At 41.4% G+C, this 17,500-nt stretch overlaps 2 protein-coding genes across 3 annotated transcripts in view; one reads left to right on the top strand and one right to left on the bottom strand.

The window, feature by feature from the left end:
* Positions 1-597, bottom strand: part of LOC116056236 (clathrin heavy chain linker domain-containing protein 1) — a 71,200-nt gene extending 70,603 nt beyond the window's left edge. For both annotated transcript variants that reach the window (XM_035992019.1, XM_031308391.2), the window contains exon 1: positions 1-597. This exon is cut by the window's left edge and continues 297 nt beyond it. The gene's annotated coding sequence lies outside the window, so the exon portion shown is untranslated.
* Positions 598-708: 111 nt separating this feature from the next.
* rps27a (ribosomal protein S27a) lies at positions 709-8,047 on the top strand. The gene is made up of 6 exons (XM_031308412.2): positions 709-830; positions 942-1,006; positions 1,446-1,500; positions 3,833-3,918; positions 6,758-6,889; positions 7,855-8,047. The coding sequence occupies exons 2-6, from the start codon at positions 959-961 to the stop codon at positions 8,002-8,004; spliced, it is 471 nt and encodes a 156-aa protein (XP_031164272.1). The 5' UTR covers positions 709-830; positions 942-958; the 3' UTR covers positions 8,005-8,047.
* The last annotated feature ends 9,453 nt before the right edge of the window (positions 8,048-17,500 follow it).

Genomic DNA, 17,500 nt, shown 5'->3' on the forward strand with positions numbered 1-17,500 from the left:
GTAGACTAATACCGACTTAAATAACTTAACGGTTGACAAAAAGACGTTAAACAAAGTACGAATGTTTTCAACCGCTAGCTAACTTTCTTCTTGCTCTAATTCCATGTTGCTACGGTTACCGCGAAAGTGTTCCTGGGAAATGGTGTTTTTTTAAGTTCAGTCGCTTTCCACACATTAAACTTTAAAGTAAGACTAACACCGATTTAAATACTGAGACGTTTGACAAAAAGACGTTAAAATCAACACAAAACCAAGTGTCTTCTCTTTCATGTTTTAAATCTAAGCTAAATTTCCGTTTTTCTACGTTTTTTTTATTTTTTTATTTCTTGCTCTTCGTCCGTTGGGTTTACAGCGAAAGTGATGCGTCCTGGGAAATGGAGTTTTTACAAACGATTTCGCCTACCCTAAAGTAGACTAGTATCGAGTTAAATCACTTAGCGGTTGACAAAAAGACGTTAAACAAACGACAAAATCAAGTGTCTACGAATGTTTTCAACCGCTAACTTTATTCTCGGCCGCGTTGCTATAGTTACTTGCTGCTATAGTTACCGCTAAAGTGTCCCTGTTATTATTATTTTTTCGATCGTTTTTCAGTTGGGTCACTTTCTTTCTTTTAAAACACTAAATCAAGTGCTAAAATATCTATTTGACTCTAACGGTATTATATCGTTACGTTTGACATATAAAGTGTAATATAAGTTGTAATTTCTTTTTTCTTTTGATCAGGCACTTTTAACGGGCTACCCACCCCGTGCAAACGCGGGCAGAAAACCCCGTCGCTCGCTGCCGAAAGCCCTCTTCTCATGATCCGCCATTAGAGTGAACCTGTGGTAAGATCGTGCTCTGCGTCTAAACTCAATTATTGTCACAAAATTACGATTTAAACGACCCTATTTCAGCACGAACAGCAAGTTTAAAGTCTTATGTGTTTTCCCGTGTAGGTGGGTTGAACGGCAGGATGCAGATTTTCGTCAAAACCCTCACGGGGAAGACCATAACCCTCGAGGTGAGTGAGCCGGGCTGTGGCGTAGGATATGCGGCGTTCAGCGGCTGCAGTTATTCCGACTTTCACTGATTTTTACTGTCAAATTAAGCGGATAAACAACATCTAATGAACCCCATTACTACTCAGATCAACTGCTAAGATCCTTTGGCGTGTTTAGACTCCGGTGGAGTGGATGCTATGTACGTTTGTAGCTTATAATTGAAGCTAAAGTGGCTAAGCTAGCAGTAACGCAGAACACCGTAAACACGTGTGGCGGAAAGCAACGGGTTTAAATCAGACAAACTGCCCCCCACAAAGTGCTTCTTCCAAAATTAAAAAATGACGCATTAATGTAACGGATTACTGGCGCTTTTGAGTCTTCTTGCCCGACATGTAATGGTAGCTTTGACAGGAAGAAGGTGTCATGGCTGACCGGTCTTCTCTTTACTGTTTCTTGCAGGTTGAGCCTTCAGATACTATTGAAAATGTCAAGGCCAAGATCCAGGACAAAGAGGGTGAGTTACTAAAACTGTGGGTTGGTTTCTTGTGTCACTGTTGCTGCTGTTTGGTGGCAGAAAACTCACTGCTGTAGTATCCTATATAGTATACAGGAACCCAGAGGGGAAATGTCCTTAAGTTCTTTAAAGGGGACACTCTAAAACGCTTATCGTGAAAAAGTTTAACATGTTTTAATGTACCTAAACAACGATCAATCATCACCAAATTTCTCACGACCATATCTTGTAATGGACATGTAAGCCTGTCAAAAAAACTAAACCGAAATCCAACGATTATAGAAGTTATCTCACGTTAAAGTTTTCTCCATTGGTGCCTATGGTGAGGAAAAGGCTTAATGTGGTTTAATGTACCTAAACAATGATCAATGATCACCAAATTCCTCTCTAATATTGCTCCTCATAAGCACTGAAAACTGTCAAAAAAAATCTAACCCAAAGTCCAATTATTATGGACGTTATCTGACCGTAAGCGTTTCTGCTTCATTAGAGCCTAATGTAAATGTCAGATAACGTGCATAATAATTGGAATTTGGGTTAGATTTTTTTGACAGTTTTCAGTGCTTATGAGGAGCAATATGAGAGACAAATTTGGTGATCATTGATCATTGTTTAGGTACATTAAACCACATTAAGCCTTTTCCTCGCCATAGGCGCCAATGGAGAAGGAAACATTAACGTGAGAACTTCTATGATCGTTGGATTTCGGTTTAGTTTTTTTGACAGGCGTACGTGTTCATGACAAGATATGGCCGTGAGAAATTTGATTGTTTTCCGACCTTAAGGCGAGACACGGCAGGCAAAAACAACTTTCCCACTGGTCAGATTCGTCGCGTCAAAATATATGCAAATAGTGCATATTTAATTAGATGTAGCCTGATTAGCATATTTAAACATAAAATTACAGAAAACTTGCAATATATTTTCTCCTATTCATGTGAGTAATCAACTACTAAGTTAAAAATGTTACCCTATTCACCTGTAGTGTCTCGCCTTAAGCCACATTAAGCTTTTAAGACTGAAGTGCTTGAATGCAACTTCTTGAAGAAATTAGTATTTATACTCCACTACATTACAACTTTAGTTTCCTTAAAAATTCAGATTTTGAAGGGTTTATAGAAAGTGAGTTACATATTAAACTCTGAACCAGTTCAGCTGAAACATTAGTCCATTAATCAGTCTAATAATAATAATAATGTATACTTTAATAATCCTGCAAGGGGAAATTCCAATGTTTTCACTCTGTTATTACACACAGGCCTGAATTACACACATGCTCAGTACCTCTACATGCACTAATGGAGAGATGTCAGAGTGAGGGAGCTGCTCATGGACAGGCGCCCTGAGCAGTTGGGGGTTCGGTGCCTTGCTCAAGAGTGTGGTGGTAGCTGGAGAGGTGCCAGGTCACCTCCTGGGCACCGAACCCCCAACTGCTACCAGTCCACCACCATACTCTTCGTCCATATGGGGACTTGAACCAACAACCCTCTTTGTTTAGTATCTTTTCATACAAGAGATGCAGCACAAAATGCTTCACAGTCAGGGAAAGTAGACACAGGATGGACATGAAAGCAGGAAACATGGATTATTATTATTATAATATACATCTCCTAATCTTTTTATTCTAAAGTTAAATGAATGAGACACTCCTGCCAGCTGCAGACTGTAGCTGTCTTCAAAACTCCCAGACTAGTTAGTATGTCAGGAAAACATGAAGTCCCAAAACATCGGCTTCATCACTCACTCGTTCCCCACTTTAGAGACACACTCTCACACACAGACACATGAGACACAGATGCACATACAAAGACACACACACACCCTCTTACTTGCACACACCCTCACACAGACATCTATACAGACACACTCACTCTCTCACACACACAGACACACACACCCTCACAGAGACACTCTCGCACACACATGAGACACACACCTATACAGAGACATACACACACTCACTCTCTTACACACAGACACATGAGACACAGACACACACCCTCTCACTCACACATATACAGAGACACACCCTCACACACTCTCACCCTCTCACATTACATTAACACCTTAACATTAAGTCCCAGTACATCGGCTTAATCACTCACCTGTTCCCTACTTAGATGTCGGGCGTTCTATGTTGAGGGCTGTATCACGGTGTAACAGTCTGTTGCACAAATTATACCGTCTACTACGGTCGCTATGGCAGCAAGGGGAAGCTGAGTTCACCTCCTAATATAATATACATCCACAGCAAGAGGCAGCCAACACAGATCTAACTTCACCTGCAAAGGGATTCAGTTAGCAAGCTGTAAATGTGTGTTTGTCTGTGCAGGAATCCCTCCTGATCAGCAGAGGTTGATCTTCGCTGGGAAGCAGCTGGAGGACGGACGCACGCTGTCCGACTACAACATCCAGAAGGTGAGCAGCCCAGGACGGAGACGTCCTCGCCCAGCTTACAGCCCGTAACCACAGTCTGTCAGGAACAGATACGTTGATTCTTTGATGCATTGCCAGTCTCTCTTGAAAGAATGTGGCTCGATGCAGGAAAGAGAAAGATAGACATGACTCTGGTTACAGCAGCAAGAACACATGAAATATACTAGAACTAGTACATGATTCTCTCTCTCTGTCTCTCTCTCTCTGTCTCTCTGTCTCTCTCTCTGTCTCTCTCTGTCTCTCTCTGTCTCTCTCTGTCTCTCTCTGTCTCTCTCTGTGTCTCTCTGTCTCTCTCTCTGTCTCTCTCTCTCTCTCTCTGTCTCTCTCTCTCTCTCTCTCTGTCTCTCTCTGTCTCTCTCTGTCTCTCTCTGTCTCTCTCTGTCTCTCTCTCTCTCTCTGTGTCTCTCTGTCTCTCTCTCTGTCTCTGTCTCTCTCTCTGTCTCTGTCTCTCTCTCTCTCTGTGTCTCTGTCTCTCTCTCTCTGTCTTTCTCTCTCTCTGTCTCTCTCCCTCTCTCTCTCTCTGTGTCTCTCTCTGTCTCTCTCCCTCTCTCTCTCTCTCTGTGTCTCTCTCTGTCTCTCTCTGTGTCTCTCTGTCTCTCTCTGTGTCTCTCTCTCCCTCTCTCTCTCTCCCTCTCTGTCTCTCTCCCTCTCTGTCTCTCTCCCTCTCTGTCTCTCTCCCTCTCTGTCTCTCTCCCTCTCTGTCTCTCTCTCCCTCTGTCTCTCTCTCTGTCTCTCTCTCTCTCTCTGTCTCCCTCTCTGTGTGTCTCTCTCCCTCCCTCCCTCTGTCTGTCTCTCTTTCTGTCTCTCTCTCCTCCCTCTGTCTCTCTCTCACTTTGTCAAGTTACAAGGACACACATAACATACAAGAAATATACTAGAACTAATAAATAAAATAGCAAAGCTACACAATGCCAGAACTACTGAGACAAAAATATATACTGAGGAATGAAAATGTACACGCACGTATATACAAGTGTAGAAACTAATGTACAACCTACAGTGTGTGTAGTATGTGAGTAGATAAAGTCAGTAAGTGATATTTAATGTATTTTAATTATGGCTAATCACACACGTGTGTTTTTAGAAGTAGTTACACTTAGAAAAACCTAAATCATTTATAGAAATGCAACAAATAATGCCAGGCTTTCATAAGGTGTAAGATGAATGACTGGAACTAAATAACTGATCTAATGACTGGAGTTTGATTTTAAGTTGAGTCCGCAAGTTTTTTTTGAGTGAGAACTATCTGCTCTAGCTTTTCCAACGTTTCAGACACAGATATGGAGATAACGGTCCAAAATGATGTCAAAAGAGACTCAACATTACACTGATGCATTGATAATAGTTTGATCATCGCAGCGTAACTCTGAATCAGAATAATCGCTGGTTGCCGGGAGATTCTCTATTTATCAGTGTTGAAAGTACGATCGCGATGTAATGTGGATACGGGGGGAGATTAACAGTTCCCTTCGCTGTTTAGTTAAATTATTTTTAGTTATTTCATGTCTGTTTCTGTTCTTCACATTCTCACTTTGTTAAGTTACTTTTTTCACCAAGTTGTGTAACTTGTGAAGAGTTTTCCAAGCAGACTTCTACCACAATAACGGAGTAATTATGTAATCCTAATTGTGTTTGTATAAAGTTGTTGACTATGAGCCAGACGTCTAGAGAAGTCACATATCTGAACTGTATTTTAAAGTCTTCTTACTTACAGTTTTGGGCCTCAAAGCCCCCAAAAAAGTCACAAAGCTCCTCCAGTAGAGCTGCAACGATTAATTGATTAGTTGTCAACTCTTACATTAATCGCCAACTATTTTGATAATCGATTAGTTGGTTTGAGTAATTTTTAAAGACAAAAGTAAAAATTCTTTGATTCCAGTTTGTTAATGTGACTATCTTCTAGTGTCTTCTCTCCTCTGAGACAGTAAACTGAAGATCTTTGAGTTGTGGACAGAAGGAGACATTTGAGGACGTCATCTTGGACTTTTAGGAAACTCTGATCCACATTTTAGAGACCAAACTACTAACCGATCAATGGAGGAAAAAAAAAAATCAACAGATTAATCGCCTATGAAAATAATCGTTAGTTGCAGCCCTACTCCTCGGTCATCATAGAAAGGCATCAAACATTCAACATAAAGGGCCACGAATGTTGGAGAAAGCGACAAACTATGTGAGCCGAAGTTTATTGGGAACCTAAATTGATTTGCTGGATCTAAATCTGCGAGGGGCCGGGGGTTTGACACATGTGCCGTAAAGCCCTTTTTGTAATTTGTCTGAGAACTTGTATGATAATGCATTTGACGTACTCTAGAAAAATGTGATTGTGATCCCATAATTCAACGCATAATCAGCCAAAGTCTGCATATTTATGCGGGGGGGCCGCATTTTTTTTCAAATACGCCCCACTTTCGCTGCATAAATTGCTGATTTCCGCGCAAAATATGCGGGGCTTGCATGATTTCATAATCCCCGCATTTTCGTTGCAAAAGTCACATATATCTTAGCAGAAAGTTGAAAAATGTTGCGTTTACTTCACACAAGAGCAGCCGTTTTCCCCTGTTGCCATGGGAACGTTATGAAGTGACGTAATTACGCGACGTGAACGTCATCGAAAAACTGCAAACCCCGCGATGAAGCCACGATGAAACCGCAGTTTTTGCAAGTTCCCGCAATTTCATCGCAGAAAATTGCATAAATATCCCGCATATTCCATCACATTTTTTAAGAAAACGTGCCGCATAATCAAGGATTTTTGACCAACAATCACAAAACTCTGCATGTTTCTGGAAGGACTAACGAGGTGTGTGTGTGTGCGCAGGAGTCCACGCTGCACTTGGTGCTGAGGCTGCGCGGGGGGGCTAAGAAGAGGAAGAAGAAGTCCTACACCACCCCCAAGAAGAACAAGCACAAGAGGAAGAAGGTCAAGCTCGCTGTGCTCAAATACTACAAGGTACACACTCTCAAATACTACAAGGTACAGGCTCTCAAATACTACAAGGTACAGACTGTCTACACCGTCGTTCTAACGCTCGGCTCACTTCAGGCTCCGTTTGGAAGTCTGGAGAGAACTAGTCATCACATCACTTCAGCTCAAATCAACAACTTAACCCCACAATTTAAAATCCCAATTAAGAGATTAATCTTCCTCAGTAAATGAGCAGTTTGAAGACATGTACAATATTTAGTCTTTAGTCTCACTTTGATAGTTCAGTTAATATAAATACATTTTACTGTTTCTGAACTCAAGTCTTGAATAATCTCTCTCTCTGTCTCTCTCTGTCTCTCTCTGTCTCTCGCTCTCTCTCTCTGTCTCTCGCTCTCTCTCGGTCTCTCGCTCTCTCTCTGTCTCTCGCTCTCTCTCTCTGTCTCTCGCTCTCTCTCTCTGTCTCTCGCTGTCTCTCGCTCTCTCTCTGTCTCTCGCTCTCTCTCTGTCTCTCTCTCTCTCTCTCTCTCTGTCTCTCTCTCTCTCTCTCTCTCTCTCTCTCTGTCTCTCTCTCTCTCTCTCTCTCTCTCTCTCTCTCTGTCTCTCTCTGTCTCTCGCTCTCTCTCTCTGTCTCTCGCTCTCTCTCTGTCTCTCGCTCTCTCTCTGTCTCTCGCTCTCTCTCTGTCTCTCGCTCTCTCTCTGTCTCTCGCTCTCTCTCTCTGTCTCTCGCTGTCTCTCGCTCTCTCTCTGTCTCTCGCTCTCTCTCTGTCTCTCGCTCTCTCTCTCTGTCTCTCGCTCTCTCTCTCTGTCTCTCGCTCTCTCTGTCTCTCGCTTTCTGTCTCTCTCTTGTCTCTGTCTCTCTTGTCTCTCGCTCTCCGTCTCTCTCGTCTCTGTCTCTCTCTTGTCTCTCGCTCTCTCTGTCTCTCGCTCTCTCTGTCTCTCTCTCTGTCTCTCTCGCTCTCTCTCTGTCTCCCCCCTCCCCCCCCCCCCAGGTGGATGAGAACGGTAAAATCCACCGGCTGAGGCGCGAGTGTCCTGCTGATGAGTGCGGTGCCGGCGTCTTCATGGCGAGCCACTTTGACCGCCACTACTGCGGGAAGTGCTGCCTGACCTACTGCTTCAACAAGCCTGAGGACAAGTAGACGGAGACACACGTTGAAATAAAGACGAAATGTTTTGACACAACTCACCAGACTCTGTTACTTCAACTGTCTGTCGGGGGGGGGGGGGGGGGCTTTAAACGCTCAGACAACCAAAGATGCTCCAGCGCCTTTATTTACTATTTCAATCATAACTAAAGACTTTAAGATCATTTCAAACACCGAAACCATTCGTACAACATAAGTTAGTCTGTTTTTAAGAGATTGGAGGGGATTTCAGAACAGAAAGTTAACTCTTGATCTAAAGCACCAAATGATCTCTCACATCGTCTGGTTTGATCTCAAACACCTTAACTCTTGTGTCGTCTTCGGGTCAAATTTGACCTGTTTTCAAACTTTCTTTATCACAAATATGGGTTTCTTTCAACCAAATTAACCAAAAATAACATGGGTGGTTCCCATTGACGTTCTTCACAATGTTAATGATCACTACTTTCATTGAATTTTTAATTTCATAGCATTTGTGGTCTTCCCGGTTCAATTTTGACCTGGTGGTGCAATGGGACACACGTACATGAATGCACATGCGGAGACACAAACACACACACACACACACACACACACACGTACACCCCCCACAAACACACACATTCATACAAACAGCAGCTGAGAACTACCTCCATGTAATGGATCACATTATTGTGCTTTCCAGCACATGGAAATGCACACACACATACACACACGGACAACAAACATGCACATGTACACGTGTGTGCGCACGCATTCGCACACACAACGTACTGAAATTGGGCAATGGATCATTGTGATTTTCAGCAGATGAACACGCGCACATGCTTGCGTGCACACACACAGTAGCTGAGACTTGCAAATGATCACACTACTGTACTTTTCAGCAGATGAACACGGACACAAATGTACATGCACGCACGTGCCCACGCGTAAATTAAGTTTATTCACCATAAATTCCAAAAATAACTGTAAAATTAGTGGTAATGAGTTGGAATGAAGTTGTTGAGAAGGTGTAAAACAGAATTGGGTGATAATTTATACTTTATGCTTTATTAATAGTCCAAACAGACCGGGTCAAACTAGTGGGATTACTGGCTGTCATTAAAAAAATTGAAATGGTTTCTAAACAGTATCCTGACTAAACTTTGACTTATACCAGTCTGTGATAACCATCAACATATGTTCCCGTTGATCTCAACTGTTAGTCAAAAATAATTCATAATTTCAGCTTTTTTTAACTCAGAAATTAGGTATAATTTTACATAAATGCGTTTTTTTTGACCATTTATTAAAAACACAAGTGTAAACTAGTGGTAATAGGTTGGAAAGAAGTTGGCTAAGAAGATGTAAAACAGAATTGGGTGATAATTTATACTTGATGCTTTATAAACTGGCCAAACAGAGGACAACAGGTGCATGGTCGACGGGAGGAAAACATGAGGGTTAAGATCTTCAGAGGGTTGAAAAATTAAAAATACCTTAACATGAATCAAGCATATTAGCAAATATAAATCCCCACTGATGATAGGTTTACTGGCCTATAGGTAAAGTAGTCACTAAGAGCATCCACAGATACAGGTCATCCTAAAGATTAACTATATCTGTTAACATTAAAAGATTATATAATCATGGCAAAACATGTTTTAATAGCTTAGTATTCTATACATAAAGTACGTATAAAGGCGTTAGGCCGCTTTACATGACTGTAGGCCTAGTTTAATATCAATCATTTTATACCGTATGTAGTAGGCATAGGTGGCGTTTGACATTCGAATTACAAATTATGAATTTAAATTCCCTTATGAAATCCAAGCGAGCGTCACGTTCACCAGCCAGCTCCAAACCGGTGAACGAGGCCTCTCCACTTCGCCGTTTAAACAAAGTGGAATAAAACATAGGCTATAAAAGTCCAAATCTACGCTAACCGCGCAATCAATTAGTAGTAGTAGTAGTAGTAAGCTGACAGCAAATTGATATAGGCTACATGGCATTTAGGAAACCTTTATTGCAACGTTGGCATGGCAAGATGTCCAGACTAGTGCAACAGTAATTTTCCACTGGATGCGGATCTGCTCCAGAACGTCTCCGGAGTCATTAGGTTTCCATTAAAGTCAGTGTGTGTATTTCCACTGACTGCAGAACGTCTGCGTCCCGACTCCGTCCCAGCTCCGGCGGTCCCAGCCCTCCGGAGCAGATACCAGAGCTTCTATTGTTGCCGGACGCCGGAGAGCTCCGCAGCAATTCAGCACACGGCAGATAGTGCAGGACAGGAAGTCGAGCACAGAAACTAAATAAAAATCTGGTTAATTTTCAAAGTAAAATCCAGCGTGCTCACGGCGGATCATATCTCCCTGCACTACACCTTGAAAACACAGCTCAGAGTAGTTTCCCCTCTACTCCTCTGGATGGAAACTAACTGCTGGTGGTTTTGTGGTTCTGTTCTACGTGAATTCGTGAGATCTCGTGGGTCGTCGTGACTACAGCTGTCAGTCATGGCCGCAGCCGTGACGCAACAAATCCAGACCTGGTGGGTGTTGACGGACGGCGGAGCACGCAGCCGACACGCAGCGGGGTCGGTCCGCAGATGTACCGCATCCTGTAGAAATCCGGAGTTACTCTCATTTAAGGGGTCCTTGGCTTACAGTTTTTTTCCGATCGCTATGACAATTTTTTCAATACTTTTAACAACTTTCCTAAACTCTTAACACAGTTAGCACAACATCCGTCTGTAGTAGTACATACAGTAAAAGAGGACTATGTTACTGTACTATAGTTGTACATACAGTAAAAGAGGACTATGTTACTGTACTATAGTAGTACATACAGTAAAAGAGGACTGTTACTGTACTATAGTAGTACATACAGTAAGAGGACTATGTTACTGTACTATAGTAGTACATACAGTAAAAGATGACAATGTTACAGTACTATAGTAGTACATACAGTAAAAGAGGACAATGTTACTGTACTATAGTAGTACATACAGTAAAAGAGGACAATGTTACAGTACTATAGTAGTACATACAGTAAAAGAGGACAATGTTACAGTACTATAGTAGTACATACAGTAAAAGAGGACTGTTACCCTACTATAGTAGTACATACAGTAAAAGAGGACAATGTTACAGTACTATAGTAGTACATACAGTAAAAGAGGACTATGTTACAGTACTATAGTAGTACATACAGTAAAAGAGGACTATGTTACTGTACTATAGTAGTACATACAGTAAAAGAGGACTATGTTACAGTACTATAGTAGTACATACAGTAAAAGGACTATGTTACTGTACTATAGTAGTACATACAGTAAAAGAGGACTATGTTACAGTACTATAGTAGTACATACAGTAAAAGGACTATGTTACTGTACTATAGTAGTACATACAGTAAAAGAGGACTATGTTACTGTACTATAGTAGTACATACAGTAAAAGGACTATGTTACAGTACTATAGTAGTACATACAGTAAAAGGACTATGTTACAGTACTATAGTAGTACATACAGTAAAAGAGGACTATGTTACAGTACTATAGTAGTACATACAGTAAAAGAGGACTATGTTACTGTACTATAGTAGTACATACAGTAAAAGGACTATGTTACAGTACTATAGTAGTACATACAGTAAAAGAGGACTATGTTACTGTACTATAGTAGTACATACAGTAAAAGAGGACTATGTTACTGTACTATAGTAGTACATACAGTAAAAGAGGACCTATTTGGGCTGATTTTGTGTGGAAAAGGAACAATACAGATGAACACAAAGAAAGTAAGAAAAATTGCTGCACAAGTGAGAGGAAGACGAGTACCAGGACAATTCTGTCCGTCTTCTGTTTTTCATCCAGTAAACTGTAGATCCTATAAAGCTACTCTGAGATGGGTCACTCGTTTTTGTATTAAATTTCTGCAGCAAAAGAAACATCATGCATTTACTAAACCCAACAAAACAAACATGTAGAAAGACTTCAAGAGAAACTGCAGTGCAAAACACAATCCATGATCAATACAATATACTATTGTCTATTATTATTATTATTATTTAAGGGCAGATCTGACACATAAAATAATGCAGTTTCTGTAATTCCATGTGATGTTAGTGTGTTTGATATTGTTCTAATAACTACTCTCCCCCAAAATCTTTTTTCCCGTTTGCATTCCCACTGGCCAAGTGGCCATAGGGACTGGCAGGAGGGGTAAGGGAGGGACGTAACCACGGCAACGGTCTTTATAGCATCGTCACTAGACCTTAGCGACCTTAGGCCGTACATGACCAGCATAGACATAGTACGTTGTGTTTGTGCGAATTATTGTATTTTAAAATTAGTGTTAGAGTTTAGTTTTCAATGTGTGATTTTGAGCATGAAATTAACTGTTTTGCCAGTTGTGTGTTGTAGCGTTCAGAGTTTAGGAAAGTTGTTAAAAGTACTGAAAAAATTATCATAGCGATCGGAAAAAAAACTGTTAAAAAACCGTTTAAGACCCCTGCCTTAAGGGTACATTTAAGATGTGTGAAAACACCCTTAGTGTCCAGCAGGTGGCGCTGATGCTGCGTTCAAAGACGGCAGCATGGGATAAAAAAACTGCAGAACAACAACATTTCATCATGTTGCATCTGCCTGATCGATTAAATGTCTAGTTTAAATTCACAATAGATACAAATTATTTTATTGAATGAATATATACACCAGAGATGCATCAAATATATTAATTTTAAGCAGAAAAATATGACTTTCGTGTCAAATTGATGTGAACATTTTGACCAGGAATATATAAAATTAGAATTATTTTTCTTTTTTGGCAGATTTTGAACATCTGATCATTTTCAGTTTCACGTTATCTTCAAATTTGCTACATTTACTTTTTTTGTTTTAAAGGCAGATTTTTGTTAACCTGACTCCAGATGGATTCCTCGGTATATCCATCTGGGAACTTTCCGTTGGAGAACTTTTGGGAAGGGGCGAAAATCCTGGTTAGCTGATTGGATAAACCATCTGTCTATCACCACCTATGTTGGTGATAGACGGGCCAAATCAACCAATCAGATCAACGATATATCAAACTCTTGCTGAAACCAGTCGGGAGAAGAGCAAAAACATCTTTTCCTCCGAGAAAAGCCTCCAAGTGCCGTTTTTTGCTCTTCTTTCAATGAAGGAATACTTTCTAATTCAGATAAAAATTGAGCGATAGCTACGCTCATCTCATCTGTGGAAGCCGCCAGTCGCTTCTGGTTGCGTCACACCTAAACCTGCCTCAAAACCAACGCTGATTGGTCGGTCGTTTGGCGAACGGCTCCAAATTTTCTCTAGTCTCAAGATGCCAGACTGATCTGCGAGTGGAAAACTGGAGCTCGCGATATCAAGACGGTCTCACGAGGCTAGGATTTTTGTAAGCCTGACTAGCCAGCCCTACATCCAGATGTTTGGTCTGGGAACTCCCCATTGGCTGGGCTCAATCTGAGGGGCGGGATAAACGGTTGTCTTTCAAATTCCCTCTGCACGCAATAGGATAGCTCTACAACCAATCAGAGCAACGCTAGTTGATAGATTTAACTTTAAACTCCGAGCTGATTCCAAAGACCGCTGTTCGCCAGCAGCAGCAGCAGCAGCCATAAGCCCCGCCCACCGACTCTATACACGATGTGATTGGCCCGGCTAGAATTTGTTTTTTCCAGCTAGCAAGCCAACAGAGTTGCTAGACGGACTCTGGCTGTTAATGACATTTGCTGCTGCTACGGTGGTCTAGATTTCTAGGCTAGGAATTGTTAGACCTACCTTTTTAAATAAAACTACGTTTTTTTTTATGTCGGAGACTTTAGTCGGATCAGTTTGGTTTTATTTGGAGTTATGTTTAGTTTTTAGGTGCGACAGAAATAACTCGTCATCATTTCTCATCTTTGAAACTGAAGACGTAACTTTGGGTTCAACGTCGGGGAAAGAAAACTCAGAAAAAACAACAAACTTCGTAAAAAGGTTTTCAGTTTCCCCTAAACGTTTGAATCTGGAGACGAGACGACGAATCAACGAAAACACGAGCTGAAATATTACATCTCCGTTATTATATCGACTTAATAAAAGTCTTCGTATCTCAGAACTTTAATCTTTAATATTTTAACTTTTTACTGTTTTTTTTTCTTTTCTCTGTCAAACAATCTTCTTAAAAAGTCAAAACAAAGTTAAAAAAAAGGCCACAAAAACGTTGAAAAAAGCTAAAAAAAAAAAAAAAAAAAACCCTGAAAAAAACATCAAAAAATGGCGATAAAAACGTTGAAAATATTGCCCAAAAAAACCCCCTCAAAATAGCGACAAAAACTTAAAAAAATAACTCCAAAAATATTTTAACATCAGATAACTTTTTTGTTTCAATTTCTTTACAATTTTTGCCTTTCTATCACAAAGTAAAAATTGCGTTAAAACATTTTTACAGACGTCCACACACACACACACACACACACACACAGGTCTGTTTCACTATCTTTGTGGGGACCCGTCATTGACATAACGCATTCCCTAACCCCTTACTCTAACCTTAACCATCACAACTAAATACTGTGTTTTCTATTTACCTTGAAACTCGGAAGCCGGAGCTGGGAATGACGTCATACCCGAGTTGAATGCGTTCTATTTAAAAGTCAGATCTTCATTGTTGTCATTAGCTCTAGCCCGGTTAGCCATTGTTAGCAATACCAGTTGATAACAACGCATTACGCCGTTTTTTGTGCACGCAAACAGCGTAACAACATGTCCACAGATAGAAGTTGACCATGCCTGTGTGAACGACTGATTTAGTGACACAAATAAGACAGAAGTGCTAATAACTTTATGTTACTGCAGCTGTTCACAACTGTTGATACAGGGGGCAGCCACGTTGGACTGCGAGGTTGTACGAGTTCCGAGCTCGTAAATCCGAAGTCAGGAGGCGTGTTTACCACTTTGACCTCGTAAAAACCGAGTTCCGAGGTAAATAGAACGCGGCATAAATGCCTAACCTTAACCCTTACCCTCACCCTAACCATAACCTAATTCTAACCCTAATCCTAAAACCAAGTCTTAACCCTCAAACAGACCTTTAACCTTGTGAGGTCCAGCATTTTGGGCCCACAAAGCTGTCGGGACCCCACAAGTATACTGGACTCCTGGTTTTTGGACCCCACAAATATAGTAAAACACACACACACACACACACACACACACACTAAAGAAGCAGAGGAGACACTGACAGGTTGTGTACTAAAATAAGGTTATTTACTTAAAAATCGTTACATTGGACAGACTGTTTACAGAGTTTTTCATTTCCTTGGTAAACTCATAAGGCACCGACAACAAAACATTAAAGATTTACATATTAGAGATTATTCCTATACGGGGAGTCTTCTCACATATTTATACAGAGAAAAACACTAAAGTTACTACTGCTCTTAAATATCGACTGTATGAACAACACACACACACACACACACACACACACACAGAGACACACACTCACACACACAGAGACACACACACAGAGACACACACACACACACACACACACACACACACAGAGACACACTCACACACACAGAGACACACACACACAGACACACACACACACACACACAGAGACACACACACACACACAGAGACACACACACACACACAGAGACACACACACAGAGACAAACACACAGACACACACACACACACACACACACACAGACACACACAGACAAACACACAGACACACACACACAGACACACACACACACACACATCGTCCTGCTGCTGAGGAGAGACATGAAAACAGTTTAAAGGAACAGTTCAACATTTTCGGTAAATCTCTGTTTAGGTCCAGCGTGTGTTTAGCGTAGCTTAGCACAAAGACTGGAAACAGGGGGAAACTGCTAGCCTAGCTCCAAATAGCTCCAGTGCTAACTAGCTTCTGCTAAAATGTCAAATAGTTCCTTTTCTGCTTCTACACCTGTTCAATAAGCCACTCCCATTGGACGAAATCTCACGCTTTTAACAACTTCTCATCCTGAGCTGATTTCAACTGCCAGTGGGAAGGAAATGGCCACAAAAATGTCCTCAAATAGCACATTAAATTAAAAACGGGGGACTTCCTGTTGAGTTTAGGGACCCCCCTTTCCGTACGTCTCCACAGGTTACATATGCGTACCAATTTTCCTAAGTTTTTGAGCATCTTAAACCTCCCAAAATAATAGCGTGAATAATAAATGGCTCAGGCCCTCAATATTCAGCGATGTTCTTCTCTGATGCTAAGCTAGGCTAACAGTTTCCCCTTGCTTCCAGTCTTTGTGCTAAGCTACGCTAAACACATTCTGAACCAGTTTCCCAAAAAACCCATTTTGTTTTCATAATGCAACTGAAGTAATTTCCTGATTTCATGGCTGAAATAAATGAATGTTAAAGTCAGGAACTAATCTGATTGGACGAGTTGGACCTTAGTGGGAGGAGCCAAAAGTTAATCTACAGTAATTGAGGAGTCACTTCCTTCTTTTAAACAATTAACGTTTAGAAAGTTTTGACGCCCGAGACTTCAGTGTCGAGTGGCACAAATACTCGTTTTAACCCAATTTACTTTGATAGTTCTGCAGTTCTTGTTCAGGATTGGCTTCTGGCTCCACCTGCTGAGATTTAACTCAACCAATCAGATTCTTCTGGGCTACCAGAACAGCTTTTAACTGACCAATCACCAGACAGACAGACAGAGAGACAAAGAGACAGACAGAGAAACAAAGAGACAGACAGACAGAGACAGAGGGACAGACAGACAGACAGACAGAGACAGACAGACAGACAGACAGAGAGACAGACAGACAGAGACAGAGGGACAGACAGACAGAGACAGACAGACAGAGAGACAGACAGACAAAGAGACAGACAGACAGAGAAACAAAGAGACAGACAGAGACAGAGGGACAGACAGACAGACAAAGAGACAGACAGACAGACAGACAGGACGGCAGACGTCTCCATAGCGACCCCGTCTCCAGGAGTCGGCGTGACGTCATCACTGCAGCAGAGTGTTCTGGTTGGTTGAGAGTCGGCACGGCATCCAACGATAACACGTATTTACACGTTAAAATTCACATATTATAATAGTACCTTTTCTTTATTTATAATTAACTCTAGTGTTTCTTAGAGTGGAGATATATTTCAATATGGCAGGAGAACTCAGTCCTGAAGAGACGACAACAACAACAACGACGACAAACTGGCATTTTGTAAGCGTTTTGAAACAGGCAGAAGTGGAGGAGGAATCTGTGTTCATTCACGGCGAGCGTCGGCCTCCTTGCCGCCACTCAATCGTCTCGTTTGGCTTTCACAGAAAGCGTCAAACTCGCGCTCGGCACAGAGAGGAGGAGGAAGAAGGAGGAGAAGAAGAAGGAGGAGAAAAGGAACGACTCCATGTTTGTTTCCCCAAGTCTCTTATATCTGATCTCTCCTCGTGCCTCCTCGCTCAAACAGAAAGTAGTTCTGGCTCTCCTTCTCCGCAGGCCG

This window comes from Sander lucioperca, chromosome 15 (assembly GCF_008315115.2).
Source record: "Sander lucioperca isolate FBNREF2018 chromosome 15, SLUC_FBN_1.2, whole genome shotgun sequence".
Taxonomy (NCBI): domain Eukaryota; kingdom Metazoa; phylum Chordata; class Actinopteri; order Perciformes; family Percidae; genus Sander; species Sander lucioperca.

What these genes read in the sequence shown, in the direction of transcription:
- rps27a (XM_031308412.2), top strand. Translation starts at nt 959, where the DNA reads ATGCAGATTTTCGTCAAAACCCTCACGGGGAAGACCATAACCCTCGAG. An exon ending in CAAGATCCAGGACAAAGAGG is followed by an intron (nt 1,501 to 3,832) that starts GTGAGTTACTAA and finishes TTGTCTGTGCAG; the next exon opens with GAATCCCTCCTGATCAGCAG. An exon ending in CTGTGCTCAAATACTACAAG is followed by an intron (nt 6,890 to 7,854) that starts GTACACACTCTC and finishes CCCCCCCCCCAG; the next exon opens with GTGGATGAGAACGGTAAAAT.